The sequence below is a fragment of the Meleagris gallopavo genome, chromosome 12 (assembly GCF_000146605.3).
Source record: "Meleagris gallopavo isolate NT-WF06-2002-E0010 breed Aviagen turkey brand Nicholas breeding stock chromosome 12, Turkey_5.1, whole genome shotgun sequence".
NCBI classification, from domain to species: Eukaryota; Metazoa; Chordata; class Aves; order Galliformes; family Phasianidae; genus Meleagris; species Meleagris gallopavo.
This window is the reverse complement of record NC_015022.2, coordinates 10,289,569-10,303,881: the sequence shown is the minus strand read 5'-3', so window position 1 is coordinate 10,303,881 and position 14,313 is coordinate 10,289,569. Positions and strand designations below refer to the sequence as shown.

The window sequence follows — 14,313 nt, the reverse complement described above, 5'->3', positions numbered from 1 at the left end:
TCTTTTTTTTTTTTTGGAATGATGTTGCTCCTATAGAGACTGAAGCATTATCTGATTTCTGAAGGCATGGTGAAGCAGCCTAATCAAAGGGTAGGGAGAATAGGAGGCTTTTGAACTCAGAACAAAATAAGCCACAACTGCATTATTTTAGGAGGCTTTGGGGGAAGGTTTGTAACTGTGTAAAGACACTTTAAATACTTTGTTGTTTCCATTTCAGAGAATATGCTAAAAGTCAAAGAAACATACTGCACCATTTCTAATCTGTTGCCGAATACACAATATGAGTTTTGGGTCAGTGCTTTAAATGCTTCAGGCATCAGTCCACCAAGTGAAAGAGCTGTTTATGTAACAGGTAAACTTATTTTGTTCATGTGACTGTGTAGTCTTCATAGTGGAATTCACAGTAGCCTCTGGATTTTATGCCAGTAATGCTTTCTGGATGCTTCATTTCCTCTGGTGCAAGTTTTCTGAATACTGGGGAGTTTCTTACTTTTATTTGGAGAGCCTATCAGGCCAATTGCCCTTTTCTTAGAATGTAAGGAACAGAAGCACAGAGACAGAATAACTTATTTAAGCCTAAACTTCTAGGAGACCTGAGAATAGGGCTTAAGTCTCACAATTCTTCCAGATGGATGCCAGCCATCCTTTTATTGCTCTGTAGGTATTTTGTGAGGTCACTTGCTATGCTGTCCTTTGTAACTGCAGTTTAGTCAAGCACATTTTGATTAGTATGGCTTGTCTTCAGTAACTCTTGTACTGGTAAAAAAGAAATAGATTCCAGTTCTCTTTTGTAAAATTCTGACATCAAATTGAGTGAGTCAAAGTGAGACTTTTAAGCATTCATTCCAGAAATCCTTGACATCTCAGAGCAGAGAAGAAATGCACCTTTATAGCTAAGGTCAAAACAGTGAGAGAAAGGATACATAATCCATCTCTGCCATTGTTCATTCTCTAATTATTTTGGAAACTTTACAGTCCAAATGAAGTTTTTGAATAGTACTATTAATCACCATGCCTGCTGTTTATTGTCCTTTGGGGAGGTAGATGTCTTTGACTATATATTGCTCTATTTACAAATATCTAGAAGCAATTGCTTAAATCGGTCTCCCTCCCCCCTTTTTTTTTAGCTCCTTCACCACCTATCATTAAGAGTAAAAAGACACGAAGCTGTGAAAATGCAGCACTCGTATGCTGGGAATCTAGAGACGTTAATCCTGTTGATTCCTACACGGTCGAGTTGTCCAAGCTGACAGATAAAGAAAATGGCGACGCTATTACTGAGTGAGTCACTGTTCTACTAAGTCCACAACCTGTAGTGATGAAACCATTTCAAGTCATGCGGCTTCAGGTAGCACTAAGAAAGGATCCATGGCCCTTTGGTCAAAAGCCAAAGGCAATTTATTTAAAAAAGTACAAGTCTAAGGCTATGCAGAACAACTTCTGGGAAACAGAGGACAATATTGGGCTGAAGAAATGAATTTCACAATAAGCATTTTAGTAGCATAAGACTGGATTTACTTGGGGTAGGAGTAGAAAAACTCAGATGTGATTAGGAACTAGCCTTGACATTGTCAGTAACAGTAACATCAGGCACAATGTTACAACGACAATCAGATACCATCTCCCTCCCTGAAAATCAAGCTGGATTTGGCAATTCATCCATCAGATTTTAATAAGGAAAATTTAAATTAAATTTAAATAATTTGATGCAGTTTTAAGTGATAATTATGTGAATATTTCTAACAGATTATTTAAAATAATTTGACCTTCGTGTTTGCACACTATCCATGAACATCCTGTGGCATTTTTTCACTTTCATTCTCTGCTGGAAACAGTTTGAAGACATTTCCCATTTCAGAGCTGCAAAAATATCTTTGCATATGAAGTTTGAAATCTGAAAATTCAAGTTACGGTACCTACTTGTAAGTGGTCAAATGAGATAATAGTATTTTCTCCTTGTCCTTCATTTTGCCAGGAATTTCCGTTAGGAACTGGATGTGACCACTTACAAGAAGCAAACTTAAAATTTGTTTTACATTTGTAGGAATTCACCTTCAGAAGCATTCCCGTCAGTAAATGTAGTTGTATACATGTTTATGGAAAATGAATATAAAGGGCATAAGGGGAATGGCAGAAACAAAGGTAAAAATCTCAGACTCTCATACCCCTACTACTAGCAACTCTTACTTAAAAAGATGAAGTCTTGTTAAAGAATTATGAAAGAAGCTGATCGTGTGGTTTGTTCTTTGTTCAGAAAAATGACCTCAACCTTGTTCTCTACCTTATCATTTTCCATGAACTTATTTTCTGTAGATCAATCGTTGGGATTCCTAATTGTGAAGCCCTAATTCACCTGCAGCCAGCACAAAGCTATCACATTTCTGTTAAAGCCCTAAACCTGGGTGGTTCCAGTGAGAGAAGTGAACCTGTCCTGATACACACCACAGGTATTGTACAGCATGGATCAACTCCCACTGCCTGCTGTGGCATCTATTATCTCAACAGAAATCTTCCTGCTGGTTTCAATGGTGTCTGGATCAGGTCCTAATATCTTACTTCTTACCCACCTGGTAACTTTTTAGAAATGAAACCAATCCACCTACCTTCCCCCTCTCCCCCCCCCCAAAAAAAGCCCCTTTTGTAACAGTAAGTGCATTGCTTTAGCTCTGTAATTCAAAAAGATTTTTGTTCAGTCCATTTGAGACTTGAAAGTTACTAATTTCTAAACATTTAACAAGACTAAACCAACCCAGTCCTCCTAGATATCACTGGCTTGCCAAGTTCTGACACACCAGGGAAGAGAAAGCTGAGGTGTGATTTTACTTTAGTTCAGAGATTACCTTGTAACGCAGCTGCTGGAAAGTATGGCTGAGACAACCGGTCGTTTCCAGAATAATATGGATATGTAAAATTTCCTTTATATTTATCAGCACATCTCCAGCTTACCTAGGGGAAGCTCTGAAGGCATCTGTTGGAAAAAGGCAATCCAACATTCAACTGAAAAATTTGGTTTTGATAACTATCACAGTACTGTATTATCATCTCTGCTCTTACTGCCACACTAGACAAGCATTAACCATCTCCCCCAGGGGGAAATTAGAAGCCCTTTTCCCTCCCAGCCTCTAATCAGAACTCAGATTAATGGCTCATAGATAGACACCTGTTTTCATCTTTACCACTGCTATAACAGAGCTTCAACATTACTGGGCTGTCCCAAACTCACATGAGTGTCCATTTCACTCACAAATGCATTTATGCCATACTTGTATCTCTTCTGCACTTACCCTCCGTAAGAGTGTTGCAAATTGTTCTTATTCAGAAAGCTGGCCCATATAAGAATCTACAGATGAGCTTTAACACAGCTCTGGCTACACTGGTAACACCTCAGAAAAGAAGTCATTCTCAAATCCCCAAACAGGAAGACCCTCACTGTGTGACTTTTGTTTGTGTCTATTTCAACTATTTAAATCAAACTCAATATTTGAAATTACCCTTTCTGCTAGCACAGCATATATTTGTTTTCAGCAGCACAGGCGTTTAATTGCTCTGTCATTGTTTGTATTATACTTGCATTGAAGTAACTTGCAGTTTGATTATAATTATTTCATTTTGAATTAGCATGAAGAGATTTAACTTCTCAGAGGCTACATTATGCAAACAGCTGTAGCAAATTGCTCTATCAGCTGCAAGATCTCACCTTCAAAACTGAGAATGACCTTTGATTCTTATTTACTGGGGTTGATACACAGCTACAACTCACAAACAGGAGCTGTGGTGCACATGCCTGCTCTGTAGGGTGCTGTGTCTCAGATCTGTTTCATGAAGTCTTCAAAAAAAGAAGAAAGACAGAAGTATTTTCACCTTGGCTTAACTGCCCTAACTCTCTGAGGGCTGCTGAAACAGGAGGGCCATGTTGGGCACACACTACTGGGAACATTGCACCAGCCTTTTCAGCAGTCGTTCTCTGAGGAATGCAGTTCCGGTATCTCTGGCATCAGTGGGATCTAGCCTGCACTCTGTAAAGGCAGGCAGAAAGGAGAGGCTGAACTAAGTGACTGCTGGGGAGTGAACCCCACACTGGCCTGTTGCATATGTCACTGCTGTAAGTCATCCCTTCTCTTTAAAATATGCCTAGTGTTTATGTGGAAGAGTGGACTAATGGAGAGGACTTGAACCTCTCCACTCCTTCCTTCTAATTTCAGAGGCTAATAAAAATATATCACTTCACCTTTAGGGAATATGATTTGGAATTAGATGGTCTACTGCAGGAAGGAGCCATCATCTCTGAATAGCTGCTTCCTGTGCAATGCCTGCAGCTTTGAACCTTGGCTGGATTTAAAAAAAGGCTAAGGTCCATTTTCTGCTTTTCAACAAGATTGTAACTTAACAGTTTTAAGCTGTAAGTTGTTCCTGTAACACCCATTTATTTGAAAATCTCAAAATGGATAACCTTATCCTCTCAGTGTCAGCCAGATTCCTTTCAGAATGCTAGCTATTCTTTTTGTGGATCCAAACATTTCCTCCCCACCCTTGTTGCAAACTATAATGCCATGACCAATTGTTGTAGTTCTCACGCATGCTTTTCTCTTGTAGGCACCTACTTCTGTCTTAATGAGGACACAGCCCATCCTTTATTGGCAATTCTAGATGATGGATTTACGATTGCATGTGATGAACTGGAAAACCCAGAGTGCGATCTGCCTGTTTATGATAACAGCTTTACAAGGTAAACTTGAAAATTGCATTTTTACCAACTTCTATTCATTTCTGAAATTTCTTTCTACTTAATTCTTTACAGAGCCCGAAGAATGCAGATAAGTGTCACCAAAAAAAACCCAAAAAACCAAAAACCCCACTTACTATTAATGTAGCACTAAAAAACACATAATTATTAACTTCTCTTTAATTATAGTGATCTAGTACTTGCACATTTCTAAGACTTGAAGAGTTGCTCCTTTCTGCTGGCAGTTGCTCCCTCCTCCTTGCCCCTTTCTCTGCAGGATGCCAGGGTGATGCAGACTTGTGCAAGAGGCTCTGCCCATCCTTCCTTGGTCTCACACATGGTGATTTAAGGGCTGTTCCTATAGAGCTCTGTTCATTGGAAGCCACTGAACACAGAATACAGAATGGACAGACAGAACAACAGTAACAACAAAAACACTATCATTTGTGCCTTAGGCACTTGAACCTCTTCTTCAAAAGGGGCTTCTGTGGCATGGAGCACAGATATTTTTAAAATAGATGCCAGAAGTATCTAATTTAGTTTTCAGCCAGTTCTCATTGATTTTGTGAGCTGAACTCTCTCCAGCTGCTCTTTGGAACTTAAACTTTGCTTGGAAGTCAATGCAAGTTAGCAAAGAGGATTACAGATGCAGCCAGCTGCTGTTATGTATAAATCTACTTATGTTGGACACTTCATGCTAAATTTGAACAGGTATTATTTGCCAAAGCAAATGTCGAGGAAAGGAGAGAGATCTGAATGCTTACCTTTTGCTGAAAGATGTTGCTGAGTTGACCAACTCTTTGCTTAGCTCATTCTATTTGGGCTTACAGATTTTTGTTTCAAAATTGAATTAGGCCCTTTGCCATTAAAGCTAGGACTTTAGCGTGCTGAATTGTATCAGTTTTCAATCATCACCACAGAAACAACATGTAAGTAGGAGAGGCATCTGTAGACACGTAGTAATACACAGTCAAAACTAATCCCCTCCATGGAAATGCAAGACTGTTTTTGCCATGCAGCGTTACTAGGGAGCTTTGTTGAAAAGAGCCAGGAGAGAAGATTCTCTTCATTAAAGTCATCATGATGAGTCTAAATGAGATTTCACCCATCCTTCTACAGGGTGCTTTTACGTTTCACATAAACAGCCAGCCAGCAGTCATCTCCTTCTGAATTCTGAGGATGATTTTGATGCTACTGTAAACTCTCATAAGCCTCTTTCATGCCAAGATACTGTGGGGGGGGGGGAAAAAAAGCTCCCATGTTGAAAGGACTAATACTTGCACAAGGAAATTATATAGCAAACTCTTCTTTCTAAAGTCTGTGTGATCTCCAGCAGGCTAATATGCTTCTTAACCACACCAGCTCCTACAGGCTGATTCAGGTTTGCCTTGGTGGCTTTGCAACTCTCATTAGTATGGTAATATCTTGTTCACAGATGTTTGCCATCCATTTTGCATCATTTTTTTCAAGCTGTAGCAGCATAGCCTCTCTGAGTTTCAATTTCATCAACCTTTAATCTATTCCCACTGCATCTACATGCACTTCTAGTGAACTGTACACTTAGTTACGTGATTGCTGCTGAGGTGGCACAAAGTACAGCCTGCACTTGCTGTTCCCATCCTCATCAGGCCCTCATCATGCTCAATACAGTACCACTTGCAGGCAAATGTACTCAGAGTGTTCCAGCAACAACCTTTGTCTTTCTAATTTACATCCCCATATGATCCTACCACAAAAACGTACAGGCTGTGACTCTGCATCCAAAACTTTAGCAGTGTTTTGAAACCTGCTATGCCCTGTGATGCAGCAGTGACAGTTAATGCAAATACCCTGCATAATTTTCCTAAAGCAGAACTGGGATGTAGTCTTACAGGATTCAAGTTGCCCTCTTAAATTGAGATTGGATGTTTCAGAAGCATTTGGTCCTGCCTGTTTTGCCCAATTTTCTTCCTTCAGAATCTGTTTTTGCAGACTTGTATCTTCAAAGCCCTCAGTTCCTTTGACTCTGAAACTATGCTTCTAAATCAAGCTGATGGTTCTCTCTGAGCTGTGTTGTCTTTGCCTCTCCTACCCATCTTTTTAAATAGGAACCACGGCTTACTACCAAAAATTTTCATTGCTCAGGTACCAAATTTATTCCAAGATCTGTAACATGTTCAATACTTGCTTGTCTATCTTATCGCAGCACAGACTAATCTCCCCCTCCCCAGCTGACCCAGGAGTTTCACATTGCTAGTGTTCCATTTCTGATGGTAGGTGACACTTAAGTCCTGGGTTCTGTGGGAAGAAAGTAAAAAGCATGTAGACTTTTTTTCCCCTTCTACACTGGGGTTCACCAAAGCACTCTTTTCCCCAGAAATCTCAGGCAGCACAGGATGCTATTCCCCCTGTTCCTGAAAGTGCCCAGGGTGTTAATTAATACAAAACTACCCAAAAGTAAAATAGAGTAGGAATCACAAAGAAACTTGTAGGTCATGTGCCAGGTCCTCAGCATGTGAACTTAACTTTATTGAAAAACTCATGCTGTGCTACTAAGGAAACAATAAACATGGCTTCCATTTATTGATATGCAATGTCTAGGTACACTACATCGCTAGCACTGCGAAGAGCTCCTGCCAGAGCATATTCCTGTTTCTCTCACAGGTGTATTGGGATCTTGGGCAGTCTGATCCCTTTTCCAGGAAAGCATTATTGGGAAGTGGAAGCTGAGGAAGATACAGAGTACAGAGTTGGCGTGGCTTTTGAAAACACTCCAAGACATGGTTATCTGGGGGCAAACAACTCATCCTGGTGCATGAGGCACATCATCACACCATCAAGGTAAGGGACATGCAGGCTACATTTCTCCTATAGGAATACCTCCTACACGTACACCTGCAGGCTGAGCAGCAAAGAGCTCTTCCCTGTAGGAGGCAGACAAAAATCTTACATCAAAACGCAGGTCAAACACTCAAACTGGGTCTGTGATTATTTCTACCACTGGCACTGTGAACCAGTGTTGGAATGATTCTGGAATCTTTAAGCAAATCCTACTGCTTTGCGCCATTCTCACATTGAAAGGGTCAGTCCCAGGAACAAATCTGAATAAATTCCATAACAGAAGTTACTATAAAAGCCTTGTTAGGTCTCTGAAATCCCATTGGGAAGACAACAAGTAGTAAGTCCACATCACCTAAAAAGTACTTACCTGGATAAAACCATTTGTAGGAAACTTGTTTTCATATCCTCTTTCTGGAGGTACCCAACCCAACAGCCGTGTCTGCATGCAGAAATGCCAGAACTCCCTCATGCCTCAGCTGCATCCACTGGCCCTACCCTGGGCAATGACAACTGCATTAGCACCCCCTTTGAATTGTATGTGTGATTCAGGCACACCGTGAAGCATCTAGGAGCAAGAAAACAAGTTCCATATCAAACAACATAGTAATTCCTACTGCCTCAGCCTGTAATGGCACTCAGACTGTAAAAGTTACCAGTGTGATGCTGGGTCCCCTTGAACAAGGCACTGAGTGCCCCAGTGCACACATTATCAGCAGATGGTAATGATGACACAGCATGGTACCAATGCTTCCAGTCCTCTATCTGTTGGTATGTAGGGAGAGTTTTAGATGTAGCTCAGTTGTCTAGAGCACACATTCCCAGATGCCTGCTGCTCACAGCTCCCCAGCCATTGGCCTGCTGCATAACCAAAGTTCTTAGCAATGCTGACATTTGCCTCCCACACAGCAAGAAACGCTGCTTAATGAGGGAGACTAAACCCACTGAAGTTAATGACTCTCCCATACACTGCAGGAAGGCTAATTTGATTTCTTTGCTACATTGATCTAAGAGGTACATTGAGGTTTGCTCTTACTCTTCTGGAGCAATAAGCATGGACTTCAGGGAGGAGAAAACAGAGCCAGGCTGTTGCTCTGTTTGAGTCACTGTCATACCCATTTCTGCAGGGAAATTTTCTAAGGTTTGTGTTGTGTGGGTGGAAGAGGTGGTTAGTGAAGAAGCTGGTGCCTGTGAAATACCAGGAAACTTGCTTTACTGAATAAATCTTCTCGTTTCTCCCAGAACAGTATATGTTCCCATAAAAGACTCATATTTTTGGTTGCAGAGTGCCACACTAGGGACAGCTGATTTAGTAACTGTTAAATGATCTTGGATTACTCAAACAGTGACTACATGGGGAGGAAAAGGGCTACCCTCATGACAAAGCAGTTATGTACAGAGCATCCTCCTAGCCTCCATTAGTACACAGGACAGGAATCATGATTAGAGGTCACCCTCCAGTAACTGAAGACTGGAAAGTCCCTATCAACAGCACGCTGGCTGAGCAACGTGAAGTATTGTAGAAAAAGCAGCCAGAAATGTCATTTAGAGAACAGGGTTTGAAATATGACATCAAATAGCCTGGAGGATGCAGAGTCACACTGAGTCAGCCAGCCTCTGCCTGAGAGATTATATTCCCTCACTGCTGCTGCAGTCTGAGGGCGTAAGCATTTCCAGTTCCTGTGCCTTTGGCAGGAAAGAGGGCTCAGTACCAGGCCCTAGAGAGTACGTGGGCAGCACTTCAGGGCCTGGAAGGACAGGACTGAGTCATCTCATCAATTCTCTCCTTGGCTGCAGCTAAAGCTATGAAGTTGCAAGACTTAAGAGAAGACAAGCATTGCTCTGGGGAAAGCCTAACTGGCATGGCAGAGCACAGCTCCTTCACAGAGGAAAGGACATCTTCAGATAAAGCTTAGTAGCTGGGAAAAATGGAATGTCCCTTTGACCTTGTCCTGTCCTAAGTGACAGTACCTGCTCATTTTCAGCCAGGTGTGGATATGAAGGCCTGTTATGTGGGTGAGGCAGGCACATCTGAGCAGGGAGATAAGGTTGTATGGAAAAGCAGTGTACAGCATTGCTCAGCAGAGTGGATGGGACTGGGGCAATAAAGATGAAACACGTGGAAAGAGGGATAGGACTGTCTTCACCATGCAGGTGAAACAAGAAGACATACCCTGAAACATGCCTGTGCACAGAGTGCCATGGGGTATTTTTGACTGTGTTTCTTGCCCACAGGCACAAGTACGAATTCCTGCACAGTGGGATGACACCAGACATCAGAATTACTGTTCCCCCCACAAAGATTGGTATCCTGCTGGACTATGAAAGCTACAGACTGTCATTTTACAATGCTGATATTGCCCAGCACCTTTACACATTCAACTCACACTTTCAGCATTATGTCCATCCCTGCTTTGCTTTGGAAACACCTGGTACCCTAAAGGTACATACTGGTATTACAGTACCCCCATGGACTGCCCTCCTATAAGTCTGCGTTTTCCTCAACAGTCCTATCACACTCCCTAAAATCCAGCTCTATCCCAAGACAGCAAAATATCACTGACCCAAACAATCTGCCAGGCCTAAGCCCTTGGACAATTTTATCTCACCTTAGGCAGCATTTTAGAAGAAAACCATTACGGTCGCAAGACTCATCAGCACTCTGGAGCTGTTTGCAGAATTCTTTAGGGTTAGAAGCAGATACCATCCTTCCCACAAGTGACACCAAGCACCAGTGACAGATGCATTACTGGTTCCCCCAATACCCATTTTATGTCTGGGGAACTCCCCGTCCCACAGCAGTCATTACCTCCACTCTTGCGTTTTCTGAGAAGCTAAAAATTCAACAAAAAGCCAAAATAGCAAAAGGCACAATCACTATACAGATGCTAGACAAAGCTGAAAACACTCTAACTATGAAGCTGATCTTACAATCAAGTACTCTTGCTGCTACAGTCTGCACAAGATAATCAAGTACACCTCCCCTGCGTGTGAATTGTTAGTCCATACCATATACAGCAGGAGGATTGAAACAGTGATGCTTATTGAAATTATCAAGCATGCCCTAAAGTCTCAAATATGAAAACAAAAAAACATCCTTATCCAATGCTCGTGCTTCTCATTTATTTATCTAGGGGAAAAGCAAAAAAAAGTCACATAGGTGCCTTTTGCAGTGCTTGGCTGCCCATACATAAAAGTCTGAATCATCCTTTCTTTTTTTTGGTGGCCATCCTCACCTCTGCCTTTCTACGTTCTCCACTCACAAATTCTTCCCCCTTCTCAGTGCAAAGATCTTTTGATCTCTGATGCTGTGCCCCTGAAGTTTCAGGCCTCCATTGTATGCTGACAGTAGCAGCTGGCCCAGTGCTCAACCAGAAGATCCTTGTTTAGACCTTATTTCCAGATTCCAGACAGTTGGACTGGTACTACCTGTCAAGTGGGCTTGTCTAGCTCTCAACAGCCCCACTTGTGGGTGTCAAAACCACCAGAACGTAAGCAAGAGTCATTAACAGATAGCTTTTCAACAGATTTATTGTACATTCATTACAAAAATAATTGGTTCAAATTTTCTATTCACGGTTTTGTCAGGAACAGGTTGTCTCTACAATAGACACGGTTCTTATAAATAAAGCTTGGCAAAATTTAGAGAGACTTGATGTAGAACTGTGTGCTAAAAGCTTGTCTGTTTTTCTCTGAGAAATTAAGAGAAGAAATGCGTTTCCCCAAAATAAGTTTTGCAGAAACCATGAAAACAGGAGTGGAATATGCTCTTACAGCAGTGATTAGTACTTTCTTCACTTGAATACTGACTTGCAGCTTGGAAAACAGAACAGGTTTAGCAGCACTGAACTATGCAAGCATAGCTTCATTTCTTAGCCCACCAAGAACTCACAGGCTTCCAAGACAGAAAAGCGCTGTTATGATTATCTTGTCCAACCTCCTATGAAGCAGGTCAGACTATTTCAGTGTCTTGCAATGAGCACAACTTGTGTCTCCTACAAATAGGTGAATAAGCCTGCAACCACTGTTAATACACAGGGCACAAGGTGGCCAGGTGACCAATGCTACCATACTGAAAGGCTGTACCAGAGAACAGCAGCTAAAGTGTACAGTGAACAAAGTGGTGAGAAAGCACTACACCACTGGGTTGCTTTAACACCTTTTTCTCCCTTCAGTTAAAAACGTATGCCTTGATTCAAGGTCCAGCTTCCATACAGTGGAGCATATTTAACCTTTATCTGCCAAAACCGAACACCACACTCTTTACAATGACAGAAAGACCTGCAAAAATAAAACAAAAATACACAAGTATCAGAGCAGAGATATCAGGTGAACAGCAGGACTGACAAGGACACCTTTAGTACACAAAGACTGCCAGGTGAATGAAGCCATTCTGATGAAAGCCTACATTGTGTTGGCCCTCTGAATGGCCCCACAGCGTCACTCTCCACCCACAGCTTTCACTCAAGTTTTTAAACTGTACCTGTATTCTGGCTCCAGGATGAGCTGCTCATCTCTGATGTTACATTAACCCAGACGACCATCCCACAGGTGCGCTGCAAGGACTGATTTGCTGAGCCAGCTATAAGGTACTTGCACACTGTGCTACTGAGACTCTAAGGGTACCAAACAGCTCTGCCATTATGTTGCTGGCTCAATGAATCTGCAGATCACAGGAGCAGCCAGCTTTTCAGAGCACAACTCAGTGGTCATCACCAGGGATAGCATATGAGACTGCTAAGGCAGCAACAGAAATAGCTGAAAAAAGAACAAACAAACAATCATCAGCTGCCAGGCTAAAAGAAAAAAAAGAGAAAAAAAAAAAGGAAGTAAGTTTCCATGTTTCTGTTTAATAAAAGCTTCACCTGTCAGCTGTAACCCAAGCATTTACTCTCTTAGGAACCTCAACCTTGTCACTTAAATATTTACACAGCAAGGAAAAAGGAGTGAATAATTCTTTAAAACCTGCTGTTACTGTAAATTCCCATTATATACATCCTTTACAAGGAGGCCACCATTTCCATTACAGGATCTACTGATCAGACCAGTATGGCACCCAAGCTGCAATTACAGAAACAGAATATCCTGAGTTGGAAGAGGTCCACAAGGATCTTTGAGTACAACTTCTGGCTCCATGCAGGACCATTCAGAATTCAAGCCTCACACTTGAAAGCAATGTCCAAACACTTCCTGAACTCCAGCAGCTAGCTTGATGAACTCCAGCCATGACCACTGTCCTGGAGAGCCTATCTTCAGAAATTGGCTCACTGCTGAACTAGACCCCATGAAACAACAAAGGTCCATTAAGAACGAGTTGCCCTCTGACAATTAGTCACATGTTGTACAACATGTTTTTCCTGGTTGGCATTTTTCTTTCTGTTCCTTTGATTATGTGTATTTGCTGGCAGAGAAAAAAATTCATCTTCAGTGAAATATGGGGGCTCATGCCTAAAGTTCTGGCACTGGCTGCTCAAATATCACAGGCTGCCCCAACCTGCAGCAGTGATCTGTGCATCCTTGCAGAGGCTGCAACAGCAGCAAGAACAGCCAAAGGACGGAATACCAACCACACCTCATCCAGCAGCTAAGTGGGGACCTTGCCAGGGCCACCTACAGACTCCCAGGTTTACAAGTTATACTCAATCCCTTTTATCATGGACAAAAAGACCAGAAGGCAATGCTGAACTAACCTTAAGTACCTAGCAAGAATCATATTTGGCTTGTGGCACGTCTCTATACAGAACAGAAAACAAAACAGAAAAAGCATCCATTAAAACCACAGTGCTGTCTGAAGAGAGGAGAAAGAAACAGGATCTGAAGCTCTGCTGCAAGCTGCCAGGATCTCTTGAAAGCACAGAGCTGGCTGGAGTCGCTTTCCCTCAGAGCTCAGTTATTTCAGTCTCAGCCAGAGGGCTAAGTCAATAGCACAGTTCTGCTACAGATTTGATTTGTTGTCTGGACTGCTTTTAGGCACTGCTGGGATTCTCTCAAGGCCCCTTGTTCTCTCACATCCCGCAATAACACTTAAGCAGGACAGACAGAGTAATCCAGGCGCTGTAGTACAAGAGGGACTTGAATCCAGTCAGGACTCTCACCCTCCCCTGTGAAGAGGAACATCTTAAAACCCGAGGTACCTTTGCATCCAGAGACACGAAGCACTTCGGAGGACTCTTCCCACTCCCCTCGGTTCAGCACGCCAGCACACACGGCTGCCACTGGAGGGCATCACATCTACGGGGCACGGCTGCCCGCGCGTTCGCCCCAGCCGAGCAGGGCCGACCTCGCGGAGCCGCCCAGCCGGGTACCGCGTCCCGTCCTTCCTCGGTGCGTCCTGGAGCCACGAACAAAGAGGCAAACGCACACAGCTGAAACGGCATCACAGGAGCGGCCGCGGCGGCTCTGGGCGTTCTGTTCCGACCCCCCCCCCCGCCAGCTCGTTCCCTCCGCTTACTGCCAGAGCCTTGTAGGTGGAGGAAGCAGGCCCTGCCCTTACCTCGCGGGCAGGCCTTGTTCTTCCACCGTTTCATTTTGGAGGATAGTATCAGCGGGGTCGGCACGGAGGCACCGTCTCCACTTTCTTAGTCCTCCGGAACAACGCCGGGAGAAGCGCTGGGGCACTCGGGGGCTGGCTGTTCTCTCCCCGGGGCCCGGCCGCAGGGCTCGGGAGGCGGCTCCGTGCCCCGCTGCCTCGTGCTTAACCCCACCTTTGCAGCATTCACTTACGTTTCCCAGCAGCAAGCAGCGCTGCTCGCGAGCCGCACCGCCATGCGCAC

General features: G+C 43.1%; 1 protein-coding gene, 1 long non-coding RNA gene and 1 other non-coding gene across 6 annotated transcripts in view; 1 reads left to right on the top strand and 2 right to left on the bottom strand.

The window, feature by feature from the left end:
• The window catches only part of FSD2 (fibronectin type III and SPRY domain containing 2), a 21,873-nt gene extending 9,220 nt beyond the window's left edge, over nt 1-12,653 (top strand). For 3 of the 4 annotated variants that reach the window (XM_010717450.3, XM_010717449.3, XM_003209487.4), the window contains exons 8-13: nt 218-352; nt 1,128-1,281; nt 2,314-2,447; nt 4,594-4,726; nt 7,367-7,543; nt 9,776-10,659. In XM_010717450.3, the coding sequence (XP_010715752.1) occupies nt 218-352; nt 1,128-1,281; nt 2,314-2,447; nt 4,594-4,726; nt 7,367-7,543; nt 9,776-10,028 (986 nt within the window). In that variant the 3' untranslated portion in view covers nt 10,029-10,659. Of the gene's footprint in view, nt 1-217; nt 353-1,127; nt 1,282-2,313; nt 2,448-4,593; nt 4,727-7,366; nt 7,544-9,775; nt 10,660-12,569 lie in introns of those variants that run through there. The other variant, XM_010717451.3, reaches the window with a different exon arrangement.
• Nucleotides 11,054-14,307, bottom strand: LOC116217093. Its single transcript, XR_004161050.1, has 3 exons — nt 13,675-14,307; nt 12,024-12,298; nt 11,054-11,821 (listed from the first exon to the last, which is right to left on the bottom strand). It is a non-coding gene; the product is annotated as an uncharacterized LOC116217093 (long non-coding RNA).
• LOC116217117 lies at nt 14,000-14,130 on the bottom strand. The gene has a single exon (XR_004161139.1).
• Nucleotides 14,308-14,313: the final 6 nt, after the last annotated feature.